This window comes from Hevea brasiliensis, chromosome 9 (assembly GCF_030052815.1).
Source record: "Hevea brasiliensis isolate MT/VB/25A 57/8 chromosome 9, ASM3005281v1, whole genome shotgun sequence".
Lineage (NCBI taxonomy): Eukaryota > Viridiplantae > Streptophyta > Magnoliopsida > Malpighiales > Euphorbiaceae > Hevea > Hevea brasiliensis.
This window is the reverse complement of record NC_079501.1, coordinates 10,014,130-10,026,232: the sequence shown is the minus strand read 5'-3', so window position 1 is coordinate 10,026,232 and position 12,103 is coordinate 10,014,130. Positions and strand designations below refer to the sequence as shown.

The following is a 12,103-nucleotide window of genomic DNA, read 5'->3' as shown; positions in this document are numbered from 1 at the left end:
CATCCGGTGGTTAAAATATTATTTGGTGCGGTCGTTTTTCCTGCTGGGTCAACCTCAACAGAAAGAAAAAAACAAAACAGTAATTGCACCAGCCGGGAATCGAACCCGGGTCTGTACCGTGGCAGGGTACTATTCTACCACTAGACCACTGGTGCCAGTTTGAAGTTTTTGGGGATATTTTAAATTCATCTTTACAGTTATGAGGTGGACCTCATGGCTTGATACACAGAAGTACATGATAAATGAGACATGAATATTTGGGTTGTTGATTTTCAAAGAAAAAGATGGGAGAAATAACAAGGAATTCACATAATTATTGATAATTTTTTTAGAAATATAGTGTATCGGGTCTTTCATGAACTGATTATCAATTAAGACTTGGGAAACAAATCCAAAAGCAAATATATATTTCATATTAGAAGGAAACTATGAATCATTCGAATCTTTATATAGGCAATTAGGCATCCCAATAAAACAAGAAAAGACGAACAAAATTAAAAACTGAAGCTGGCCATCCTGTTTCCCCCATGACCCATAATTATCTATACAATTCCAAACCAACCCATATCTTCCAACTTAAAGCAGGATTTTGCTCTATGATCTTGTTAGGCTGGACCCTCCCCTCCCCTCCCACTCCCACTCCCACTCCCACTCCCATCCCATAAATTTCTATTGTATATTTTCCCTCCCACTTCATTGAAATACATTCAGAAGGATTTTGAACCTTGTATTTACTCGTAACTTAATTTCAAAATTGGACCCTCACAAACTTGCTTTTGCCAGATTCATATAAATGTAGATTGCTGCACACATTATGACATGCTAATTAATTGTTGTCCCCTCTGTTTGCGTGCAATTGAGATCATATGTCACTAAATTTATAATATTTTATATACCAAGTAACACATATATTAATTAATCATCACAAGCATTTTCAAATTAAATAAAAAACTGCATATTACATACTCAAGTTATTAAGTCATAAAAAATTAATAAACAGGTCGATATTGGAGAAATTCTTACCTAAATTTAATTTATTATGAACTCAAAATATAAAAAAATATATGAGATTTAAGTATTTGATAAGTGAGTTTCACTGAATATATGTATTTTTAGTCCATTATGAATTGAGTTTAAACAAAAAAAGTTCTCGATATCAATATATATCCTCCTTGTCTTTATATCTTTCTTTCCTATTTTCATCTTATTTCATATAATAATCTTCTTTATAATATGTCCATCATTATTCCTCAATAAGACTCATGTCTGTATTTATTCAAGATTAATTAATTTTAATTTTTAATTTATTCTTTAAACTTAATTAAAATCAAACAATTCCAAAGAGTTCTTGGCCATTAATATATACACGGCCATTCATACTTCATATGTAAATATATAGCCAGAAATTCTGATATCCATGGTAGCCATATGCAATATGAACTACAATAATCAGAATGGTCTCGCTATTAACATGATTATGCTAGTAGGCCATCTATGCAATTCAAGTTTATATATGTGGAATTCACACAAATCTAATTAATATTTATCTAAGAATTTTAGTTTTTGCATACATAATTAAGCAAACGTAGCTAGATTTTGCACACAAAGGATACTAATTAGATGGGCTAACCTTTTCTCAAGTGTTTCTTCCATCTTTAAATAAGAAATTAGGGTTTCTAATTAAGCATTGTGCAGAAAGAAGATATTAATTTGAAAAGTAATGGCAAGTATATATGCTTGGTATATATATATATTTATCATCACATCTAATGGTTTCTTTTTATTATTAAATCATAGAAGAAAAATCACCTTATCAAGCACTTAATTAATATAACCAGAATTCCAACTTAAAATTGAAGGGAATAAGTAAAGATGTAGCAGACAAAACTTACAAAGAGAAGAACATCTCATGGAACCCTAAATGAATCTAGGGTCCATCGAGGGCGAAGGAGACTAATAAAACTTCCTTCAAAATCTGAACTGGGAATTTTTATTATTCATTCTTGTCTTTTTTCGTGAAACATATACTAGTGGAATGTCTTCCCAGTTGAAGAATTGCCCAAGAAGAAATGCCAAAACACACTTATTAAACACCACAACAATTTTCTACATTTTCCCCCACATTTTTGAAGCATCCAAAAATCCATAGCTGTACAATAGTATAACAAATACAGCTATATATATATATATATATATACACACACACACACACACACGCAATTTCCTCATCAAATGCCTAATAGAATAATAAATACTATGGATCATGACCAAGTCTCAACTCCAAATCTAACTCGTCTGATTCACTGCAGTCTTCTGTTTTTCCCTTATTACCATCTACATGGGATGGACCAATTTGCAGGCTTAGATTCCTTCGCCAATCCTCCTCGAAAGGATTCAAAAGCTGAGGGCTTTGCACATGCAAATGGTCGATATGTGAGGGTCTAAAACCCCAAGTAGATGCTGCTGGAAAAAATGCTTGATAATTTATATGTACCTCATGATGATGATGATGAGCTGTGGAATAGTGAGGTGAGTAGCTTTGAATTGGAGGGTAGCCTCTAAAACTTACATGATAATCGTCATCAACTTTGCCAGAAATTGAAGGAACTGATGAGTTAGGCCTTGGCTTGGCTCTATCTTTCCGATGAATATTCATGTGTCCACCCAAAGCCTGTGCAGTAGTGAAGCCTCTCTTGCAAAAAATACACTCATAGGAGCGACCTGTGCCCATATCATCATTGGCTTGCTCTGATCGATCAGTTTCTTCTTCGCTGCAGGAGCTCTTGGAGTCTTCATGAAGGTTTGATTCCATAATAGCTAGGAATTATTAAGAAAGCTTCAAAAGAAAAAGAAGTAGATAGAAATATTGGGTTATGCTTGCCGAGTAAGGAAGACAAAAGATTTTTATAGATGGGAAGATGAGGGTTTAGAGACACAAGCAATGCCTAAGTGTGAGTTCCAGTGAAGATTCGCATTGGGAGAAAAGTCTTAGATTGTTGCTGAGAGAGCCTTTCTGAATTAGCCGGCTAGATTTTCAATTTTGAAGACAGCTTTTATCATTAATAAAAAAAAAAAAAAGCATAATTCTTCCTGATTTGTCTCCCTCTTAGTCATTCTTAGACCTCTTGTTGCTTTCATCTATGTTGGCTTTCTAAACAGAGTCTTTATTTTGTCATTTTTATCCTGTTTTTATATTGTTTTATGTGTATACTTGGGTATCTATATTTGATAAAAATACATAAATTTACCCATGTATAATTTACACAAATTCTATCTATATAGTACTTTTCTTTGAATCTATTGTCCCTAACTTTTATTTTCGCAATAAAAAAAAAAGTTTAATTAAAGACATATATTATATATTCAAATAAAAATATATATCAGGTAATATAAATATTTTAGAGTTCTATTAAATATATGTAATTATATTTATTATAATTCGGTAAACCTATTCACATTGGGACAGATACATACACATATTTTTTTTCAACGCCTGCCGACTTGCAATGAGGACAACGTGAAATATGCTATATATTACGTGAAGTAAAGCCTCATTTATTAGATCAAGAAACTGGACACAGTATATATTCAATATCTATTAGCCACTTCCATCAAATCTGCATCATATATATCTATCTATATACACCAACTTATAAGAAAATACAGAACCTTTTTGGTGCTCAATGATTAAATGAACAATTACACAATCAATTAGTTTATGATTGACAGATCATGGTCAAATTTCAAGAATCATATTCGTCCACACACATTAATATTTTTAACCATTACTGAAGCCAATTTAAACCATGGAAGACATAAAAGCAAGTTTTTTTTTATCATAATTAAACAAGAATGTATGGCATAAATAAAAATTATTGGCAGATAATTATGAAAATATGATGCTGTAATTAGAGCTTGCTTATCTCATTCCAGAGGAAAGATGCAGGAACCTTCCTACGTGATACAAAATGATGATGAAGGAACACAGAGCATTTTTGGAGTTTCTGTTTGCCTTTAAATTATATACCAACTTTTAATTTTTTCTATCCTGAAAAAGAAAAATATGACTTTTTTTAAACCATACTGTAATGGGAAACACATCAACTTTATGTCATTGCAATCGACATCACTTCAATATTATTCTCTTAGCTTTTTTTTTTTTTTTTTTCCCTTCAAAAATTCTTAAATTCTTTTGCTTCAATCTTTTGATCATAGTCATCGGCTGCTTAATTAGTTTCTTCAGAACTTATGAAATGGGAATCTAGCTATTAGCTAGCTAGCAAATGTGCTTAATTATAATGAATTATATAATATTATAGCAAATGTAATATCCCTTTTAGTAAATGCAATATCTCTTTCTCTTTGCACAAGTGAAATATTTTTTTTTATACATTATAATATCTTGCCTCTCTTAAAAATGTTTTTTCTAAAAATCAAATTCGGATTCTTTCCTTAAGAGCGCAATGGATCTTGCTACTACACTCAACACTTATTAGTAACGAAATACTTTTAATGATATTTGCATAGAAAATGACAATATTTATAAACTACACAATAATTGATTATAAATCAATTACTCTTTATTCCATGTATTTTATTTTAATTCATTAAATGTCAGATTATAAAAAGAAAATATTAAGGATTATTATAGTTAGTATTATAGCATTGCTAGCTACTTGTATAAAAGTATATGCAGATGGTTCATTTATGGTCTTCTCAAGTCACTCCTCCGTGGGAACTTGAAGCCTTTGTTCATGATATTCGATTGTATCTATCCACTTATCCTTGTATTAGTCTTGTGTATGTTCCTAGAACAGCTAACAAATGTGCGAATTGGACAGCAAATGAAGCCAGAATTTGTGCTGTAAGGGCAAGCTGGGTAACAAATCCTCTGCTCCTTTATTTTCTCTTTTGCAAAAGGATAATGCTGTAATGATCCACTCATGATAGAAGTTTTCTTTTCAAGCAAAACATATATGTATATATATATGAGGAAGAGATTCATTCCACTCCACAAAGTGGGAGAGACAGATGGAATCAATTAATGGGGAAGATCCAGCCATGATGACCTCTGAAAAAGCAACTTGGAAGGCCTAAAAAGGCAAGAAGAAGAAAGGAGGGAGAGCTAGGACTTGCAACCAAATGGAGGAGCAATGTGCAAACAATTGGCTCATAATAAGAGAACCAGTCTTATAAATTTCATGTAGTTTAAACAAGGAAGGGGATATATAGTTGGAAGAGGAACAAGGGAAATAAATAGCAGGCATTTAACCAATCTTAAGAGCTAATCGTCCAATCTCAAAACTCAGATGTCAATCATTCAATGAATATTAGTCAAAGCATTGCAGGCATGAGAGTATACTTTTCTTTCAGACTTGATGCATATATACAATAGTGTTTTAGAAAATTAGTGAAATTTTGATCATTTGAGGTCGATTGACTAATTTATTATTTATATTTTTTTGGATGATTAGATTATACATTTTGATGGTTGTAAATGTATGAAAATTATAATTTTCTTTAGGAATGATAAATGATATTTATTATGTATTTAATATGTAATAACTATAAATTAATTAAGGTTATAGACAGAGAGGCTCTCTTTAGAAACTTTTTTTTCTTTATTTTTTTCATCTTTATTTTTTATCTCCTTTTTAGGTAATCATCGTTGAGTGTTTTTATCAGTGACAACCATTCTCTTTTTTATTCTGTTGATTTTTTTTAATAACTCTCAGATTTGCATCCATTAGGAATGAATTTTGAGTACGTCTCTCCAGATTTATCATTGTTAATAGATTTTAAATGAATCAATCCTCAGATTTTATTATTGTTGTTACATCTTGAATTTTTTATGATATTTTTTCTCTAATAGAGTTATTTTGTTTGTTTATTATTGAGATTTTTTTTTTGAAAAGAGTACTCTATTCGGTGCAGATCTTTTATCCAATAGGAAATCTAAATTTAGAGTTTATCTAATGAGGCTTTAGAAAAGATCATAGAGTCAAATAGTAAAATTTATGTGTTTTGTCGATACTATTTAATCTTTCAATTTCTTTTTATTAATTTTTTCATATGAATAGTTAATTTTATTTATGTACAAATATAATATTTTAATTTATATTTTTGTATGATTTGTTTTTAATTAATGAAATATTTTTTCTATTTTTACAAAAAAGAAATTGTAATAACTGTAATGGACTTGGTAATTAGAAATTTAGAATTATAGTTATGGTTGTTATCATTTAGTTTATCAAATATTCTTTTAAAAACTGAAATAGGACTAAATAAAAACTATTAGTTCTGTTATATTATCTTCATTGTTAACAGGTTATATTAGTCATTATAATATTAATATGATTTAAAATATAAGTAATCTGTTGCTTATATAATTTTAGACACTGTAATCTTTTTAAGTTAACTTTTAAGGATGAGTTAAACTTGATTCATCTTCTTAAGATAGTGTCAGAGTCTTTTCAATTACTATTAGGTTTCTCATAAGTATTTTATATTGATTTACGATTGCAACAATATATCTCTTATATGGTCTTAGAATATTTCTCTCCCTTGAGTTAGTTTCTGGTGAGTTTGGTTTAACTTTTTTTTGCTTAACAATAATTATTGTTGAGGTGTATTTTCTCATAATCTGTATTTTCTCATCAAAAGTTATCTTAAGTAATAAAATAAATAAATAAATAAATAAAATATATGGGATTTCGTGATGGGGGACAAAAAGGAGGAAAGTAGTTCAAAAAATCACAAGCAGACATCACATATAAATCATTAGGAAAGATTAATTTTTGTGATGCTTGGATTTTTGTCTTCAAGTTTATTATGATTGTACGGGAATAATTTAGGGCATTGAATGTGCATAAGCCCTATTTAATATTAAAGTTCAAAATTAAAAATATATATATATATTTAAAAATATATTTTAAATATTATTAAAAAATAATATAAAAATTTATTTTATTATTTTTATTATTTTCATAATTAAAAAAATATTAAATTTAATTTTAAATTAATATTTTTTTAATTTTTTAAAAAATTTTAACAAATAAAGAAAGTAAAAATAAATATTATTTTATATTTATAATTCTACTCAATGGCATGTGAGAAAAGGCATGAAAAATATTATTTTATATTTAGATTCACAATAGAGGTGGTAAATGGGTCAAATTAATTTTAGTTTTATTTTTTTAATTTTATAATAAAACATGAAATAATAGAATTAATTTAAATAAATTAACTTGGAATCAAATTATATAATTATTATGTCAATTTTTAATTTTATGAACCATTCAAATTTATATTTAGTGAAAATTTAAATGAATTATGGATTTTATTTTTAAAGTTTTTCAGCATTGGGCGGGAGAAAATTACGGTTGTTAATATAGCAATGGCAATAGAGGGTAACTATTTGCTTTCGTAATCTCTTCGAAATTCTTCGATTCTTTATATATTTACCTATGGTTATTAAACGTGAATCAAATCAATCGGTTAAATCAATAAATTAATAAATTAATTTTTAAATTAATTTTAAATTTATAATTAAATAAAATAAAAAAGTGATACAATATAATGCAATTGACTTAGTAATTGAACCGGTAAAACTCAATTAATCTAATCAATTCAATTATTTAATAAAATTTATTTTTTTTAAGTGTTAGTATATATGAAGTCTTTAAATTAAAATCAATCCAATTAATTTAATAATTATGTGTTTTTTTATTTTAATATATTTATTTTTTAATATATACTTAATATTTTATAAATATTAAAAAAATTATATATTTATAGAAATTTTTAACCTTTATATTACTTAATACTCTTATATAAAATTTAAAAATCACTCTTAAAAATTATTAAATATAACTTAATAAATATTAAAATTTTATTTTAAATAATTAAAATTTAGTTAATTATATTTATTTATTTATATTAATAAGTGTTATATTTAATTAATTTACATATATTTAATTAATTTTTAATGATTCACTATTAAATTATTAACCCATTGATTAAATCACTTCATTCAGTTGCTTTGTCAAGTCAATCTCTGAGTCGGGCGGGTTTAATAACACTATCTTTACCTTGATTAGGCTAATCTTAATTAATTTTATAATTTTCATTAAAAAAAAAGGACAAATAGATTTATTGTTACTGTTAAAATGAGAATTTAGAGTATTTAAAAGGACATTAATATTAAAAAAAGAGAAGAAGAAAAGGGCAATATCATAGGCATTCTGCAGCATTCATGAATTCTAGGTAAAAGGGCAGACTAGGCTGGTCAATCCATGTACCAGGCTGGATCCTTTGACCCATTGGTAAAATTCCAAGTTACAGAAAACATAATATAAAATGTGGTTTTATTAGAACTGAATTGAATGGGTTTCCTTTTTTTTTTTTTTCTGGTCAATCCTTTGAATTTGGATTGTTTACTCTTAATATTAGGCTATGAAAATTAAGCAGCCGGATGTGTTTCAAAATCCCATTCAAAAGTTAAAATCACATTGTAATTAACAAAATATTACCAATATATATATTACCCTAATCATCAGTGATCCTTTCTCTTCTAAGGACGTGGTCAATCACTCAGAATTTGGGCCCATGAAACGAAACTGACTATGTGGGTTGATGTATTTAGGCCCATGTTTTATAAATCTATAAAAGATGGGGCTCGCCCATCCTCAATTTCAAACATGCAAACTCATTAATTATAGGAAAAATTTTCCTATAATTATAAAATTGCATATCATATTGAAATAGTAAGAATCAAATACAATACCATAGAGTATATGTTTCATAATGTAATAGCTATTTCATATTACCTTCCATGGCCAGTTAAGTATTTTACGCTATGGATACAAGCAACTAATGCATAAAATATTAAAGAGGGAGAAAAGAAAAGCATCAGATGCCTGAGGATGGTGACGTTTGCCGGCTACTTACCTTTATCCCGCTATCCTCTCTTTTTCACAGAATTATGGAGTTTGGCAGGTTCTGTTGCAAGGCCAAGATGTCAATTCTTTTAACCTAATTTCTTCGCATTGTCTTGGATGAGTGACCTCACTCTACAGTTACAAAGTTAAAAATTAAAGGGCATATTATTATTATTATTATTATTATTTTCACAGTCCACCCAATATTCTCATCAATCTGTGCCTTAAAAATTAAGGAGACTGATGGAATTAAAAAGTGATCTTGTTTTGGTATGCAAAGAACAGACAAAGAGTTTCTTGTTAAGGGAAAGGTCATCATGTTACTGACACCAGACAAATGTGGGGAACATGCAAAAGCTCAGATGTGTTGGGAAATCCAATATCCCAAAACACATACCCTTGCATTGCATCTTTCTTCAATCTCTCTACATGATAATGGATAGTACAATTTGTTAGTACCCCCTTTAATTTTCATGTCCTTCCTATCCCATCCCTATTTGGCATTTTCATTTTCTGATCCCTTCCCTTGGGTTGGCATCAATTCATAAACTCCTTCCTTCCCCATCTTGAATGTCTTATCTGTCCTTTTGTTTTGTTTATATATTTTTGAAGTAGCAGTTTTTCCGTGTTTCATGTACATCCAATAAATGCACAATTTTTGGTGTGAGTGATATTATAATATACACTAGAAGCATTGACAAAAATCGACCTTGTAGATATATAGTTACTATTTTTTCTTAAATTAATGGAGAGTAACTAATGGCTCTTAAGCAATAAATAAATAAATGACTTGTAGTAATTTCATAGAGAGAGCAATATCAGCTAATTAATAAAATAACCCTCATCTTCCTTAGTACCAAGTAGCTAGAGATGAATGATGATTTCTCAACAACCTGCTTCTTCAACTAATGTTACATTTAACCTAATTTAACAAGGACCATACCATCCAAAATTAATCATAGAATTTAGCATAAAAAATTGATAATTAAAAAACCATCCATAAACAGGATTGCATATTGTAGATTATATATAGGAAAAGATAGATTACAAAAAGAAATACAAAAATTAAATAATTAATTAAGAAGGGTACTCATCAGCTAGTTGAGTAGTGAGAAATCTTCAGTATGAGACTCTGCAAATTGCAATTAATCTTCTCTTTGATCTTTGATCACCCAATAATCAATATTAACTTCTAAAAGCATCTTCTATGTAACCATGGTTTTGGTGCTTGAGACTGCAGTACTGAAAGAAGCTAATCAATGAAATCAAAGCCAAAGATCAATTAATGTGCATGAATGAAACTAAAAATAACCGAGTCGAAGCTCCAAATCCAAAACCTCCTTTGGATCTTTACACCCTATCTCCAAGTCCAAGCTTATAACTTCACTTTTCTTCAAAACCTCAAGCTCATACTTCTGTGCAAAACCTTTTTTGAATTTTTCAACCTCAACCACAGCTTTCATGCTCTTCTTCTTCTTAATCGTTAAAGCTTCACTAAGAGGAGTAGAAGAGTAGCGTCGCGGACATTCAAGAGTAGTGGATTTCTTCTCCTGGTAAGATGGTGATGAAGAGAAAGAAGTGAAGGATGGGGACAGCGAGGGATGATGAGTACAAGGGCATGACAGCAACTTAGCTGAAGCAGTACGAGATGAAGATAAAGATGTAGAGGAAGAACAATTAGGGTTAGGGTTTGGAAATTCAAAAACCCATGAAGGTAGCTGTATCAACATGGCTCTATCTCTCCTATGGACGTTCATGTGACCTCCAAGAGCTTGAGCTGAGTTGAATTGCCTCTTGCAAAAGTTGCATGTGTAGTTTCTTTGAGGCCATAAAAAGCCACTTGAATCGTCTCCTTCACTGCCCAAGCAGGTCCTCTCCATGTTACTACTTCAGGAATTCAATCCAACCTAAAAAGATGAAAAAACAAGAACAATATCTATATGAAGCTCAAAAATTAAACAAGAAGGGGTGAGAGTTCAGTTATTGAGATGAAGGGTTGCTTGATAGTGAAGCTGAATTCTGAAAGGTGAGAGCTAGAAATTGAAAATCCCATCAAGTGTACTCACCAGCAAGTGTCAGCTACCATATATGGATATTGCTTAGCTAATGCAATAGAGAAACTTAGTGAGTGAGTGTTGTTTCTTTTTGCTAAATGTAGGGGAGATCTAGTGGATGTTAGCTTGCACCAATATTTAACGTTTACATGTCAAGTAACTTTTCTTTTCAAGACAAAGGGAACTAAGGGTGTGTCAACATGTGAAAACCAAGGATATGTATCTTGCTGTTGATAGGATCCAATCCCATGATAAAAAATCATTTTAAGATACCAACAGGGAACGAGTTCATTAAACTTTTTTTTTTTTTTTGAGCTGAACTTGCTAACAAGAGAAGATTGAAAAGCCATTGTTTCAGAAGTTCTGATAATACAAGTTAAGAGTCCTAATCTAATAACCTCACATTTTAAAAAATATCCATTATAAAAGGTTGATAATTGCGTTTTTTTTTTTTTTTTTGCAAAAATTAACTAGATAAAGGAGAAAATTGCATGATATGTTTAGCAAAGAAAGCAAGAGGATTGGATCAACATAGCAAGGCTAGTTGGTCAGGAGTCGGCCTCTTAAGCACTTAGCAAGAAAAAGCCCACCAACTCCCCAAGCATCGCTCATCAAAAAATTGTGAGATGGGATAATATGATCAGTGAAAGTACCAAAAAAATTACATAAATAGACGAAGCTTCAATTTTTCATTTTTTGATTCCTCGTCAATCGCAGATCAGATTCGAGAAACCGTAAGAATTCGGAATGAAGTTGAGTAGGAAGGAGGGATTGTCATACTAAACCAAAAATGGTTTCATAAGATCATGTATTGTTCACCTTACGAGCCAATCTCAAGGGACCTCTTGCTTGCTGCTCGTCAAATGGTATGGTTCGCTAGGAAGAAATTAATTTTAATTTTACCTCTTTTATATATCAAGGAATGAATCTTGGTGTTCTATTAAGATTAATTCATAAGCAATGAAAAAAGGCTACAAATCAAGGGCCTTCGCAATAAAAGATAAATATATTTTTATATAACTTTGATTTAGGTTGCACGAAGGAAAAAAATATATTTTTAAAAAAGAAACAATGTCGATGTTGATATGGAAAATTAAATATTTTATTAAT

General features: G+C 29.7%; 2 protein-coding genes and 1 non-coding gene across 3 annotated transcripts; all 3 read right to left on the bottom strand.

Moving 5' to 3' along the window:
• Positions 1-84: 84 nt before the first annotated feature.
• Positions 85-155, bottom strand: TRNAG-GCC (transfer RNA glycine (anticodon GCC)). Its single transcript has one exon. It is a non-coding gene; the product is annotated as a tRNA-Gly (tRNA).
• Positions 156-1,967: 1,812 nt separating this feature from the next.
• On the bottom strand, positions 1,968-3,041 carry LOC110632067 (zinc finger protein 10-like). Its single transcript, XM_021780179.2, has one exon. It carries the CDS (start codon positions 2,810-2,812, stop codon positions 2,255-2,257), a length of 558 nt encoding a protein of 185 aa, XP_021635871.1. The 5' UTR covers positions 2,813-3,041; the 3' UTR covers positions 1,968-2,254.
• A 6,862-nt stretch (positions 3,042-9,903) lies between these two features.
• On the bottom strand, positions 9,904-11,197 carry LOC110660967 (zinc finger protein 11-like). The gene is made up of 2 exons (XM_021819439.2): positions 11,006-11,197; positions 9,904-10,846 (listed from the first exon to the last, which is right to left on the bottom strand). The coding sequence occupies exon 2, from the start codon at positions 10,817-10,819 to the stop codon at positions 10,241-10,243; it is 579 nt and encodes a 192-aa protein (XP_021675131.1). The 5' UTR covers positions 10,820-10,846; positions 11,006-11,197; the 3' UTR covers positions 9,904-10,240.
• Between the last annotated feature and the right edge of the window lie 906 nt (positions 11,198-12,103).